At 38.8% G+C, this 15,229-nt stretch overlaps 1 protein-coding gene across 3 annotated transcripts in view; it reads left to right on the forward strand.

Annotated features, from left to right (window-relative positions):
• Positions 1-15,229, forward strand: part of MTHFD1L (methylenetetrahydrofolate dehydrogenase (NADP+ dependent) 1 like) — a 143,325-nt gene that overhangs the window by 37,267 nt on the left and 90,829 nt on the right. For all 3 annotated transcript variants that reach the window (XM_027891172.1, XM_027891174.1, XM_027891173.1), the window contains 2 exons: positions 2,901-3,041; positions 9,507-9,575. In XM_027891172.1, coding sequence (XP_027746973.1) covers positions 2,901-3,041; positions 9,507-9,575 — 210 coding nt within the window. The remainder of the gene's footprint in view (positions 1-2,900; positions 3,042-9,506; positions 9,576-15,229) is intronic.

Genomic DNA, 15,229 nt, shown 5'->3' on the forward strand with positions numbered 1-15,229 from the left:
CTGGTGTCATGTAGATAAATCCATTTCTGAAACAGTAATTATGGGATAGCAGGGTCAGGTGGAACAATCTCATTGTGATGATATGGAGTTGCTCCTAATTCAATGAAGATCTTGTAATCTAACATTCTGGATCATGAAATTCATGAGGGTTTGACTGTTTTGATGTGAATAGCTCTTGTGGCAGAGATAAGGCTTTCACACATTTTGGAAATCCAAGCTTTAATTTTTCTTTATCATTTCAGACCTCTTCTAGGCCTTGTGCCTGAATAAAGAGACCAAAACATGGTGCTATTTTGTTTTTTTTTGGTTCAACTAAGCAGTCAAATTGGAGAGAAGAACTTTGAAGAGGAATCATAAAATCCTAGAGTGGTTTGGATTGGAAGGAACCTTAAAGATCATCTAGTTACAACCCCTCTGCCATAAGCAGGGACAGCTTCCACTAGAAGTGCTTGTTTTGGTTTTGAACACATGGAATAGAAATTTTTCTTGTCTATAGCTTACAGGAAACTCAGTATTAGCTAACACTCTTCTCTGATAATGGGCTGGGACTACAAAATATTATACTTGGTACGAGTTCCTTCAACACCTGAGACCTTTTCATATGTTAAGATTAGTTTCAGTGACTCAGTATAATTATTAGCTTTAAGCCAGGTTTTGCCAGCCTTCTTGTGCAGCATTTTACCACCATAATTGTACTGCTAAGTTAAAGGTGGGCTATTTTATTAACGAGTTCTAGTTGACATATGGCTGTCAAATGTTGCTTCTGTACTGTTTGGGCTAAAATAAATGCTTTCAGAATGGATATGTTATATCCATTCACATTTTAACATGGCCTTAGTGACTCAAGAAATAGTTAACAGTTAGGAAAACTCATTTCAGAGCCTAGCCGGAGATCCAGAGAAAACAGGACTTCATAGTTAACAGATGCATTTTATAAATATTTGGAGTGATGTTCCAGCACTCTTAAAATCAATTACACCTGTGTAAAATGGCAGTGCACAGCAGGCACAAAAGTCTGAATTTTAATGAACAGGGATGCTGGGGTTTCTGAAGAGTATTACATGACCGATGCCCTTGATCCTGCAATTGAATCCATGTGGGTGGATCCTTTCATCAATAGGAAACTGACTTTACAGCTAAGGCTACTGTCAGCACTTCGTAGGTGTATAAAGGTTATTAGAGTTAAAATAGCACCTGCTACCACTGGGTTTTGTGCCTGTTTTTTCCCATTAAATTTTATGTCAATATTGGGCATCTACCTGAAATTGCTTTTCCCATTCTTTTGGGTTTATATAGAAACAATGATTATAAAAACTTTTAGGGGGATCCTCTGATAAACATTCTGATAGACTGTATTCATACAGGTTGCATGGATTTCTCAGGCTTATTTCTTGTCTTATATATGCTGCAATGACTTACTAAGGACATTCTCTACTTCAGAAAAGATAGTAGTATCCATGTCATCACAATGCTAACAACATTCATTGAATATAGAACTGCTTCCAGAGAATACAGAAAATCTGATTTGTAACTTCAGCTTTTCCTTTGAATCCTTATACTTAAAATCTCAGTTACAGAATTACTTTTTTTTCTGTGATATGTTTGTGACCCTGCCTGTGCCCAATACAGAAAAGTGATCATGTGTCTTCAGAAGTTTTGACTAAACGTGCGGGCACATATCGGTCAGCCTGAATAGGGATGCTCTGGGCTGTCCAGACAAAATCTAAAGGAGAGAACATATGTTAGAAAAGGGCAGAAGCTCTTAAAGCAAGTGGATAGGAGTGGTGGGTATATGTTGAACAATTCTTAGAAACAGGCAAAGCCCTCAATTTAAACAGATTCCTCTGGTAATAGTCAGACACATGTAGGGGATGCATATGGTAGAGGTCTGACAGAAACAGTCCTGGGGTTTTTTTCTTACATAGATAGCAGTAGGATGTCAGTGACTAAACTTTTGTGTAGACTTTAATTGTTAGAGATGGAAAGATTGCTGAAGAAATTGCAGTTCTTGATCTCTGCCAGCATTGCCTTCCTATCACGTAATACTTTAGTGACTTTTCCTTTCTTCTCTGTTTATGTTCTGACAGCATGTGACCTGAGCTTGACTAATAATAAATTAGTACAAATATTACTTATGTATACTGTAAGTTCTTAAAGAAAAATAAATACTATTGCTTAAAACCTAAGTACTGAAATGCTGCACAGGCTGAATGTATTTCTATAAGAGCAATAGAGCTGATGCCACATACAGTTCTTCACATTTTTTAACTTCTGTATTTGTTCACTGAGTAAAAAAGAATGAAGCAAAGATATATTTTACATTTTCATAGTTCAAGCACAAGACAAGCAGCATAGACTCCAAATTTTGAGTTTGTGTAGAAAAAAAAGATCAAACATAACAAGAATGTTTTTGAAACCAGAGTAAAAACCTTTTGGAGATCATTACAGGAAAAAAAAACAATTAAAACAAAACAAAAAAACCCTCTTATACTGTGGTGCCCAAAACCTGCACACAGTATTCAAGGTGAGGTCACTCCAGTGCAGAGCAGAGCAGGACGATCCTCTCCCTTGACTGACTGGTGATGCTTTGCCTGATGCCCCCCAGGACACAATTGGCCTTCCTGGCTGCCAGGGCACTGCTGACTCATATTCATATTTAGCTTGCCATTGACCAGGATCCCCAGGTCCCTTTCTGTTAGACTGCTTTCCAGCATCTCATTCTCCAGTCTGTATGCGCAAGTTACTCTAGTCTGAGTAATCTCAAAAGCTGTAGGTTACCATTTAGAACTTGTTTGAATTCCATTATGAAATTTATCTTTCCTGAGTTTATTCCTTATGACCCCCTGTGAGTATTTGAGCTGATTGTGATTTGATTCATGATTCTTATTTCTACTTTACAGGCTCAGTTTGATATTGCTGTTGCAAGTGAAATTATGGCCATCCTGGCGCTTACCACCAGCCCTCAAGATATGAAAGAGAGACTGGGGAAAATGGTGGTGGCTAATGACAAGAAAGGAGAACCAGTAACAGCAGAGGATTTGGTATGTTCAGTGCTGTAGAGACCTGTGAATAACCTCAGATGTGTTTGTTTTGCCTCTTGAATCATTAAAAAAGCAGGTACATGCCAAGGATTTTGCTTTGAACAGCATAGTCAGATATCAAAGAAAGATCATCTTCTGGGCCAAAACCTGCTTGCAATGAGAACAAGATGTAGAACTCATTTCTGCAACTCTAGTAACATCTGGTTCAGAAGTATCTGGTCTCCATAACCTACTTGGATCGTTTTCTGCAGTTCCTAAGGCAAACAACTTTGGTGCTGGAGGGAGTCAAAGTGCGGACTCTTATTTGAGAGAGCTGATAATGTTTGCTACCGTACTTGCAGAGTCCGCTCAGATGTTACAATGATAGTTACCACATTGAATGCCTATACCACTAAAGCAGAATGGAAACAAGCTGTTCTTAATTCAGAGGTTGCTGATATTGCTTAGGTTAACTCTTTACATCACTAAATTTTTTTTTCTTCCTTACCTTGATTAGTTTCTGTTTCCCCATTTCCTATTTCAGCTTCTGAAAGAAGTCAGTATGTTTTTTCTTTAAATCACATTCTAGCCCTTGTAGCCAGCCAGGCTGTGAGTCATTGAACAGTGACTGAAAGCTCACACGTGGTTGTATATGGCAGGTTCTGGTGCAGCCAGAAACTACCAGTTAACATTTGCAATCAGCTCTATGCCAGCTGTAGTCTTATGCCAGCCCATTGGTGATGGTTACCTGTACTGCACAGATTATGTGTATTTTTTCCTGTATTTCCCTTTTTTGTGAACATCTGCACAAAACTCACTGTGTTTTTAGAATGAGTATCTTGCCTTTGTCAGAAAAGATAGCAAATCCACAACTCAGGAGCACCTTCACAGCCTTAATAGATTCTTGTTTAATAAGGAAATGAAAAGGAAGTATTTACCTTGCCTGGATTAAAAATAAGGTTAAAAATTTATAAGTACAGTCATCATTAAAATTCAAAGCAAATAACTATTCTCAGTTATGCAGGAGACATAAAGAACTACATTTAACGTTCCAGCTCTTATTAAAGTTTTGCTTTTCCTTTTTATTTGTATTACTTTGTCTTGGCCAAATTGAGGGGAGTGAGGAAACAGTTATGTCATAAGGCATATGCATAATTCAGTGTTAGAATTAAAACTGCATTTGAAATGCCTGATCTTTATCTTGACACTGCTTTTGTATAAAGAAGTATTTAAGATATGTATATTTAACATATTAATACTGCAAAATATTTAACCTGACTTCAACTTAATGCTAATTAGCTTGATGAACGAAAGCAGTTGCTTTTCTGTAGATGGAAAAGAACTTTTTCACAGTGTCCCTAAAATAAAAGTGGCGCTCAGCAAAATGTCTGCTACTAATTTGGTTTTCTTTGGCCTTTTTTAAAAACAAACTTCCTATGCTTAGCATCTCAAGTAATTTGATAGTGTGTTTGTGCTGAACATGTGTTTCTCGTTGTTCTTTAAAGCAGTATTCTGTATTATACAGAAGAAGAACTACACAGAAAAAAAAATCCTAACAGTCTGGAGGATATGTGTTATGAGCATCTGCAGCTATGATGCTGCTTTCTAATTCTTCTGCATGTTGTCCAATACCATGCACAGGGAGGACTTGGGTGCATGTCATGATTGTGCAGTGCTGAAACTCCTACCTCCTTTGCTGTGCAGTGTGCTACAAATGAGTATGAGAACTGTGGGAATAATAGGAACGTCATATAATGATTAAGGCCATAAAGCACCTCTTTGGAGAACTGAATTCTATTCTGTGGGATTTTTACAAAACTTACGTGTGATGCTGTGTCCATACCAAGTGATTCTTACAGTACGTAAGTTACACACTCCTCAGTCTGGTTTAATACTAGGGACCTAAACAGCTGAAATTTGTGGAAAGAGTGAAACTGCATCAAGAACTTTGAACCAGGAGAAATTATTTCATGCTGTTTCAGGTCAAGCATCCAAAATGGGTGAATACTTCTGAGTTTGATTCTTGTGTGTCCAAGTTTCTCTTCTGAAAACAGAAAAGATTGTTCATTTCTGTAGACTTATTGATATTGGGGAAGAAGTCAGATGCTTTGGTGTTGAAATTTTAAAAATGTCAAAACAGGAAAGTGGTAGGGGGTTTTCTAAGATTTCTTTATCAAATTAGATACTGCTTACTTTGTGCAATGGGAGAGAGCTTATGAACACGTACGAAGAAGATAAATTTCTGTTCTGTTGCATAACATTTCATCTCTGTTGCTGGTTTGTTCCCACAGGTGGTCAGTCTGTTGGAACAGCTTGCAACTAAACCTACTGTTTCTAGACTTCTAGCTCAGTCTCTTCTCTTCCTCTCTTCCCCCTGCCTGTGTTGATAGAATCCAAGGATTATATCTGGAGCAGATTTTTGTATGTGTCAAGAGATTTGATGTGAAGCCATTCTCTCCCTGAATTTTCATCCTTCTTTCAAGTCAGGGTCAGAGAGGAGGTAAAGCTTTATAGCTCAGAAAGGAAAGATCTCAAGACAACTGAACATAGGAAAAACAATATGAAAGGTTTTAGAGTGCTCTCAATCCAGGTTTGGTAATTTTGACTTAAATTTTTGTAAAACAAAATCGAGTTTAAAAGCTTGAATCTCTTATAGTCCCTTAACATGGAACATTGTAGCCCAAAGAACTGCATTTGCATAGTTTTAAGAAATTTTAAAGGCAGCTTTGTCATGGAACTACCACACAACCTGAATAATGGGTCAATCCTGCATGTTACTGAAAAAAATTCTGGGGTTCATGTTTTATATATCCTATACAGACTGAATTTATGCAAGTTTAAATGTTTGACAGTAGTCTTTAGTTCTTTGGAATCTATGTGGACCAAAACCACTCAACCTTTCTCCATGATTTGTTTCCAGATATACACACGAAGTACTTCACAAAAACAAAATTGCTCTAAATTTTTACTTTATATGCAATATATTTATAATAATACAATAGTAAAACCTAAAATACACATGGGCAGATATAAACCATATGCAGAGACAGACTAGGAGTAATAGAAAAAAAGATAAATTGAATATTTCTTGAATTGAGAAGAGTCCTTCCACAAGAGTAATGGATTAAATGTCTATCCTCTGTAATTGAATATGCAGAAGTCTTTGCCAAAATGTGGTGCTCATTGTACAGTATTTTGAAGACTTAATTGCTTTTTGGCTTTTACAGTGAGGTAGAATTCTGATGGACACATGCCATATTTTTATGTGAAACTAAATGGGTATATATGCCCTAGATCAGTATTTCAGCAGCTATGAAAAATATTAAATAAATATATCACTAATTTTTAGAATAAGACTTCTTAGCTTACTTTCCATGCCATACCATTAGATTTCAGTAACTACAAGACCAAAAAAAAACCAGCTCTGTATTTACTTTTATAAATGAACTGTCAGCTGGAGAGATTTTATTCTCTGTTTCATCAGAAACATTGTGTACGTAGTTCATTGCAAATAAAAGGAGTTGCAGTTCTTCTTAGATAAGGTTTAGTTCTTTACAGAACTGAAATTGCAAAAAATATTATTTTGTTAGACACTATAGTTTCAAATGAAGGTAAGTTACAGGTACTTCATTATTTTTCTTATAAAGAGAAGGGGTTTTCTCTACCCTTCGGTGTGTGTAACTTCAGTCACAGTAGTTGCTTTCAATCGCCTTCCTTGTCATCTACTGCTGGCTTTCATTTCCACTCTTGACAGACTTCAGAGACTGCTCCACTGGAAGTTTCTTTAAAAGTATTTTGTTTTTTCATCTAAGTTTGCGTTTCCTGTGTCATGTGTATAATTTATTTTGTGTTCTATGATCTTTGCTGTCCTGTGGGGCATACCTGCCCCGATGGCTGGTGGATAGATGGAAGGAGTATTATTTTCAGAAGTACTTGGGACCAGTTCCAGGAGGAAACCCAGAAGAGTTAGGTATCTGTATACATTTGATTCGGAGCCCCACTTGTTTCTTCTGATAGTGAATTAGTGGAAAGCTAGTGATCCCTGAGCTCTCACATGCTTAATTGGTTTGTAAGTCTCTAAGTCTCTTATTCTTTTATAAAACATTTATCTACCTTTTCTGAATTGGAAATGGGAACTGGGTTCCTTAAATAGCTTTGAGAATCAGATCCAAGACTTGGAGTGAGCTGTAGGAATTGTTACTAGATATTTGGAGGATTGAGGACATGAAGAAACGAAAACTTTATTCTCACAGAGTCATGTCAGATAGGTAGGAAAACTTTATTTGTTTAGCATTTAAGGACTGCTGTTGACACCAAGCCTGTTCAAGAACCACAGATGACAGATAGACATGAGATGTGCCAATTGGAGTATTTACATCTTTTTTCTTTGCTTTCAGCTTCAGATAGAATAAGTTGTTGTGTCCAGAATGCATATCTAATATTTCCCAAATAATGCATAGCTAATATCTCCCAAGAAGTTAAAATGCAGAGGAAGCATTTGGATTACTTCATTATTTTCATCAGATTGGTGAAGAACTATCAGAAAGCAAAGGAGACAGGATGTGAACCTTCATTATGTAGAAGGGGCAGGAGAGGAGACTGGGGGAGAAGTGTCCTGGTTTTGTTTTATTTTTTACTTCCCCATCCCCTAAGTCTTCTTTCCAGTCACTGTGTCTCAGATCAGCTGATAGATGTTTGCATGGTTACTTTGAGAAGTCTGGTGGCTACAGCTGGCATGAATTAACACTTGTCATTTAGAGCAGACCTGTGCTGCTCAGGTAGTTATCCTTGCTGTCGACCAGTTGGAATATCTGATGTAAAGTCTTCCATTTGGCTTTTTTCTTCTTCAGAAATAAAAGTATTTGGGTATATGAGCAGCATAGTACCAGGCTGCTTCTGTAGAAGTGATGGAGCCTCACGCATTCTGACAGAGCTGGCATGCTTGTTTCCTTGTGTTTTAATCCTAGCTTCTAAAATTAACATATTAAGAAACAGCAGTCTAGTTTTTTGCTAATTAAAAAGATGAAAAACTATGTTGTTTTGCTGCCAGTTTCTCATATTATGTCTTTGTGGATCTGTTGGGTTTTGAAATAGAGGGAGATGCAGAGAGAGAAGAAAAATCTTTCCCTTCTCTCTCTCCTTCACTGCCCTCCAAGGAAACACTTGCTATGCTTTAGCAGAAACCAGTTCTACTACTTAAGTTTCAATGCAATTATATCCAAGGCCAAATATTCTGCTTCATTTTCCTCTGAAGTCCATGCTCAGATGTGATGCTCAAAGAGAGGAAAATTTAATTTTATACGATACTGTACTTATATAATCACCATGTCTCTTACCTGTTTGATATCAAAATTTTCACACAGACTTTGATTGTTCAAATTTTGGATTAGTTGGTAGAAACTGTGTTGAGAATTATACAGGCACTATGTTTTCTTCTTTATTTGAATATTTTTGTTCATGCTTTAATAGGCTACTCAGATAATGTACCCATGTTTTTCAACTTTCATTTTAAACAATTTACGGCAGCTAGGATTTTTGTTTGGTTTTAATGTTTCTTTTCAATACAAAAAAATACTAAATTCATTTTTTGTGTTCTCTGGCAAATCTGTGAGCCACTCTTTATAACATTACTGTGGTTTCTTTGAACCATGATCTAGTTCTTTCAAAACAAAACACATCATCTCAAAATCAAAGTAATTTAGAAAGAAATTTGAACATATGCTGGTGGTTTCTAGGCAGGACTCCACATATAGTCTTGATAGTGATGTGCACACGCTGTAGCCCTTTTTTTGTCTTTTTTTTTTCTAAAATTGGGATTGAGTTTTGGTAGAGGGATGTCATGAGTTTTATTGATTTTAAAGTCAGTCAGTGTGAAATTTATACTTCCAACAAAATTTTTAGGGAGGAGTAAGATTTCTTGCAACCAAAATGCAGCAATTCACTCAGCTCCTTTTGTGCTCTTATCATGACACTCAGGCACCTCTAACTTATGATGTATTCATTATCTACCCCTAGTAAACTCATCTTTTGTTCTGTGTCTGTTATGTATATATTTGTACGAGTCTTGAAAAATATCCTTTCTGGTTGTTGGTCGCTATTGATTCATGCTATTGATTCTGTCATGAAAGACTTACATCTGTCATTTCTTTAGACAGTTTTTTGCTTCCACTTCATCTTTTGCTACCTAGAGCATCCTCCTGCTGGTCACTTAATATCTGGTCTCTCCATGAAATAGGACAAATAATTACCTGCTGTCTTTTAAGGTTGCTTCTGACGCGCTCGGTAAATACAGTATATTAGAAATCTTGAGGTAATATCTAAATAAATTCTTTATGCAGCACTGTAACAGTGCTTATCCTTTATGGTTTCTGAGCACACTTTTTCCCTTGAACTGTAAGGTTTTTTCAACTGTAAGCTTAAGTGTAGCTTGAAAATGTTGCACCTTAGAATTGACCTCCTTAAAATATTCACTCTTTTGTTTTTTAGGGAGTAACAGGTGCTTTAGCAGTTTTGATGAAAGATGCAATTAAGCCCACGCTAATGCAGACATTAGAGGTGAGTATGGCTTATGATGCCTGCCCTGCTCCAACTTTCAGATTCCATATTGTGCTGATTGTGCTTCTCCTCAGCGACTGTGCTTAACTTTCAAGGTTCAAGCCAGGGTCAGATCCATAAAGGCATTCTAGCAAATGTTCATTTGTTTATGTTAACTAATCAACTCTACCTGCATTTATACCTGTGTGGTGGTTTTCTGGCTATAACCATAATTTCACCTAGTGCTGCAAGCAAACTGCAGTGCACTGTTGAACTGCTTTTGAGCCCGCTGGAAGGCAGGTTGGTCATCTGAGTCATAGACTTACTACTGTTTCCCACCTTGCTCTTATGGAGAAGTTTACTTTTTATGTATTTCTTTTATATGGTTGTTCCCGTGATGATTCCCACAGCCCAGCATCTTGTGTGGAAAGCAGATGCTTTGCAGTGGCCATTCTAGTCTGTATCACAGTTTGTGCCATTCATAAACACAGGAGGGTGCTTTTATCAGTTTATGCTTCAAAAGATGGCTCCCAGCCACCTAATCTTGCCATAGTACCTTCAGGGACTAAATGAAGCTTTGCTGGGCTATGCCAGGAATGGTTTACACTTACCCTAGTGAGCTGTCTTCCAACAGCTTAAAGAATGCAGAATTAATACAACCTAATTTTGTGTCTGGGCAGTCTAGTATTGCCTTTTCAATGGGAAGCCAAATGATGAGCAACATTTAAGGGTAGAGGGAGAAAAAGAAAAATGAGGAAATAATAAAGCAGGTTTGAAAACAAATGCACTTGGAGAAAAATTAGTGTGTATTTTTGAAAGTTTGACCATCAAAATTACATAGCTGGAACATTCCTGATATGGTGAAAAGTTGAAGAATGTAGAAATACATGAGTTCAATTCTGGTTGGCAAAAATATCTCATTTTCTAAAACGTGACAATGTGATAACTACCTTTTTGTTTTTGTGTTTAGATGGGGTCAACTTCCTAGTCTCGGGGAAGATTAGTAAAATAGAATTTAAATCTATATTATTTTATTATAGCCATCTCAATTATTTTCTCCCGCAAAGAAGATTTGTTCTTTCACGTGGCTGTATGAAGAACATATGTGTGTGTCAGAATTTAATATAACATCCAATAGCAGAAACTGGAGGTCATGTAGGATCAAGAATGTCATAGCCAGAACTGTGTATTAAATCACCACTTGAGTAACACTGTGTGTGATAAGCGTCTCTGACAATGTAGCTTTGATTCTGACTGTTTAGTCTGTGTCACTCTATTTGCACTTTGCATATCTGCTAAAAAATAATATGGTTTTGTTGCGGTGTTCTAAAGGACAATTATAAATGTCAGAAGGGTTTCTTTTGATCGATAGGTATTTGGTTCTGGGACTTGCATACATTTATTTTTTCACTGCATTTCTTTATATTCACATTTCTATGCAATAAAATTCCTGCCTTTTATGTGGTATTCTTTTCTAGTCTAATCTATGCTATGGCTGAAACATCTGCCAACTTTCATCAAACGCTATTGCTTGTTAGCAGGGCCCTGACCACAGTACCCAAAGATATATTTTTCCCCCTAACTCTCTCATAAAGTTATTTTTAAAACAGCAATCTAAAGCAGCTCAGAAGACTGCTTCATGCTCCAGTCCTTCAGTGTGAGTCTTAAAGACGATTATTCATCGGAATAGCTTTGAGAGGTGCTAATTGTAATAGCTTTAGTTAAACAAAATAAAAAAAGTAAGGGAACAAGGAGGATACTGTACACTGCACACTTGAATGTTCTGTAGTGATCCACTTGTGTGTTTAGAGTCCTCCAGCGTGATAGATTTTAAACCAGACTAATCACGTACCCTGAGGTGGCAGATGTAATAATGTCTCTTCTGCTATAGGTAATGACATCTTTCTGATGAGTGTGTGAATTGCAAGTCTTTCTTCTCACAAACCAGAAATGAGGAGAACTTAAGCCTACATTACACTTGAAATAATACTTGTAAGTAGCATCCAAAAGTTAGTATCCTAAATTTTCAAAGAGGCTACCAATAGTAATTAGACAACATAATCTGAATCCCTTCAGGGAGAACAAGTTCTCCATACAAGTATAAAGGCCTTTAGCAACAACACTGTGATTTGACAGCAGTAATATCAGAAATGATCCTACAGCACATAGCTAGTGGAAAAACAGAAAAATCACAGAATATGCCAAGTCAGAAGGGACCACAAGGATCATCGAGTCCAGCTCCTGGACCTGCGCAGGACAGCCCCAAGAGTCACACCATGTGCCTGAGAGTATCATCCAAATGCTTCTTGATTTCTGGAAGGCTTGGTGCTGTGACCATTTCCCTGAGGAGCCTGTTCTAGTGCCCAACCACCCTCTGGGTGAAGAACCTTCCTAATATCAAACCTAAACCTCCCCTGACACAGTTTCAGGCCATTCTTTTGGGTTCTGTCACCACAGAGAAGAGATCAGTGCCTTCCCCCCATCTTCTCCTCACAAGGAAGTTGCGCTCTGCACTGAGGTCTGTCTCCAGTCTCCTCCAGGCTGAACAGACCAAGTGACCTCAACCGCTCCTCACACAGCTTCCCCTCAAGGGAAGCCTTCACCATCTTTGTTGCCCTCCTTTGGACACTCTCTAATAGCTCAATATCTTTCTTATGTTGTGGTGCCCAAAACTATGCACAATATTCAAGGTGAGGCTGCCCCAGTGCAGAGCAGAACGAGACAATCCCCTCCCTTGACTGGCTGGTGATGTTTTACCTGATGCCCCCCAGGACACAGTTGGTCCTCCTGGCTGCCAGGGCACTGCTGACTCATATTCAACTTGCCAGTGACCAGGACCCTCAGGTCCCTTTCTGTTGGGCTGCTTTCTAGCATCTCATTCCCCAGTCTATACATACATTCAGGGTAGTCCCATCCCAGATGCAGAATCTGATACTACCCCTTGCTGAACCTCATGTGGTTGGTGATTGCCCAGCCCTCTAATTTGTCGAGGTCTCTCTGCAGGGCCTTCCTGCCTTTGAGGGAGTCAACAGCTCCTCAGTTTTGTGTCATCTGCAAACTTGCTTAGTATCCCTTCCAATCCTGCATCCAAGTAATTTATGAAGTTTTTGAAAAGCACAGGACCTAAGATGGAGCCCTGTGGAACCCCACTAGTGACAGATCACCAGTCTGATGTTCCCCCATTCACTGTTACTCTCTGTGCTCAACCAGTGAGCCGATTGCTTACCCACCACGTGATGTGTTTATCCAGCTGTGTGCTGGACATTTTGTCCAGAAGGATCCTATGAGAGACGGTATTGAAAGCTTTACTGGAATCCAAAAAGATGACATCAACTGGCTTCCCTTGATCAACTAGGTGGGTTACCTTGTCATAGGAGAAAATCAGGTTGGATAAGCAGGACTTTCCTCTCATGAAGCTGTGCTGGCTGTGACCAATGACTGTGTTGCATTTCAGGTGTTTTTCAATACTTCCCAGAATAATCTTCTCCCTGACTTTACCAGGCACTGGCATGAAACTGTCAGGCCTGTAGTTTCTGAGATCCTTTTTCTTGCCCTTCTTGAAAATTGGGACATTTGGTAGCTTCCAGTCCTCTGAGACCTCTCAGGATTCCCAAGACTGCTCAAAAATCATTGAGAGAGGTTTTGCAATTACATGAACCAGCTCTTTGAGGATTTGTGGATGAATCCCATCAAGCCCCATAGATTTGTAGGGATCCAGGTGGAGCAACAGATCCTGCACAATTTCAAGACTGACAGGGATCATTCTCACAGTCATGGTTCTCCAGTTTAGGGCACTGAGACCCAGTTGGTCCATCATCCATGTTGAAGACAGAGGCAAAGAAAGTGTTAAACACCTCTGCCTTGTCTCTGTCCCTGTTTGTGAGGTGACCATCCTCACCCTGCAATAGCCAGTGATATTTCTATACTGCCTATTGCCATTAATATATTTGAAAAAATTCTTTTTATGTGTCACCCACATTTCTGTCCAGCTTCATCTCCAGCTGAGCTTTGGGCACACAAATTTTCTCACTATAGCAGCAAGCAACATCTCTGAACTCTTCCCATGTCACTTGACCTTTCTCCCAATAGGCATACACCTTCCTTTTTTGCCTAATTTCCAAGAGAAGATCCCTGCTTAGCCAAGCTGCCCTCCTGCCTTGCCTGCTTGACTTACAGCATTTGGAAATTGTTGCTCTTATGCCCTTAAGAGGTGATGTTTGAAAAGTGACCAGCACTGATGGACCCCAGTACCTGCAAAAACATTTTCCCAGGTGACCTTACTTACTAATTCCTTGAGCAGCCTGAAGTCTGCTCTCCTCATGTCTAGAGTTGAGGTTTTGCTGATATTTTTCCTCCTGTCAACAGAGATTTTAAACTTGATCACTTTGTGGTGATCAAGTTGGCTGTGGCCAAGACAGCCACCAATCTCCACTGCGCTTACAAGATCCACTCTGTTGACAAACAGTGGATCAAGGAGGGCGTCTTTCTGAATCAGCTCCCTTAGGACCTGTTCCATTAAGTTGTTGTCTAGGCTTTTAGGAATCTTCTGGCCCAGGTTGTACCAGCTATATGATGCTCCCAGCTGATTTCTGGCAAGTTTAAGTCCCCTGTAAGGACAAGGCAGAGAACACCAGTGCAGCTCAGAATGCTCTGTGGACCTGTCCTGCAAGTAGGGTGAAACTGTTCACCAAAGCAGGTCTTTCAGATCACTTTGGTTTTGGAGAATGGCAAAAAAACTACCAGACAAGGTATCTTCTGGATGACTTCCAGCTGATACTGACACTTGATATAGCATAATTTGTAAGTCATAGTGTCTGTGGGTAGCTGCACCTGGAAGTAGCCATTGCAGAGATAGATGCACTCCTCTGTTATCTGGCCATGAGCCTGTAGAAGGGAATTGTGTAAAGCTGTGGAAGTCTAAGGAGTTGCTTCTAAGGGCCTGTGAAAGGGGAGAAGAATAACATACTCAGTAGATTTGCACCAGCTTTGCACGTATGTCTGCATGCACTGGAAAAGAGGTTCAGAAGGCCCTAAATCAAAAATTACCAGCTGCCAGTACTGCATGGAACTGAACTGGCAGCTTGTGTCTGTGCTTTTTTTCATATGTGGATTGATGTGTGTTTTAATCTGCTGGTTTTTAAAGAGATTTCTTGGTGGGTTGCTTTCCGTCACAACCCTGCTACTCTGTCACCAGAAATGCCACCTGAAAATATTAGTGATTGACAGTGTTTTTTACGCAGGAATGACAGTGAAATATCAAAATGAGAGATGTGGGAAACTCCACCTACAATAACTACAGACTTCAGTAGAATTTATATCCAGTGCTGCAGAATTGCGATTACTTTGTTTGGAATGTACATCGTGATTTCATAGTGTTTATCCATGTTTCCCATGACAGATTTGTTCTCTCATCAACTGATCCCTTAATGTTTAGCATTTATTTATACCATGTGTAACAGAGCAGCTGCTCTATGGGACAGCTCTTTGTAGTTGCAGGCTGGCTGCTCTGGGATGGTTTGTTGTATTACGTTTGAAGTGCCACTCACAGTAAAGATGAGAGAAGGATGGTAATAAGTATTATAAACATCCTTCTAACGGCCACATAACTTCAGATATTTATTGACATTCTAGGTTTATTTTCTTTTACTGAAACTTGGATTATAACATTTTCTGTA

This window comes from Empidonax traillii, unplaced genomic scaffold (genome assembly GCF_003031625.1).
Source record: "Empidonax traillii isolate 1590-97213 ecotype Southwest subspecies unplaced genomic scaffold, ASM303162v1 scaffold311:size671644, whole genome shotgun sequence".
In the NCBI taxonomy this organism is placed as follows: Eukaryota; Metazoa; Chordata; class Aves; order Passeriformes; family Tyrannidae; genus Empidonax; species Empidonax traillii.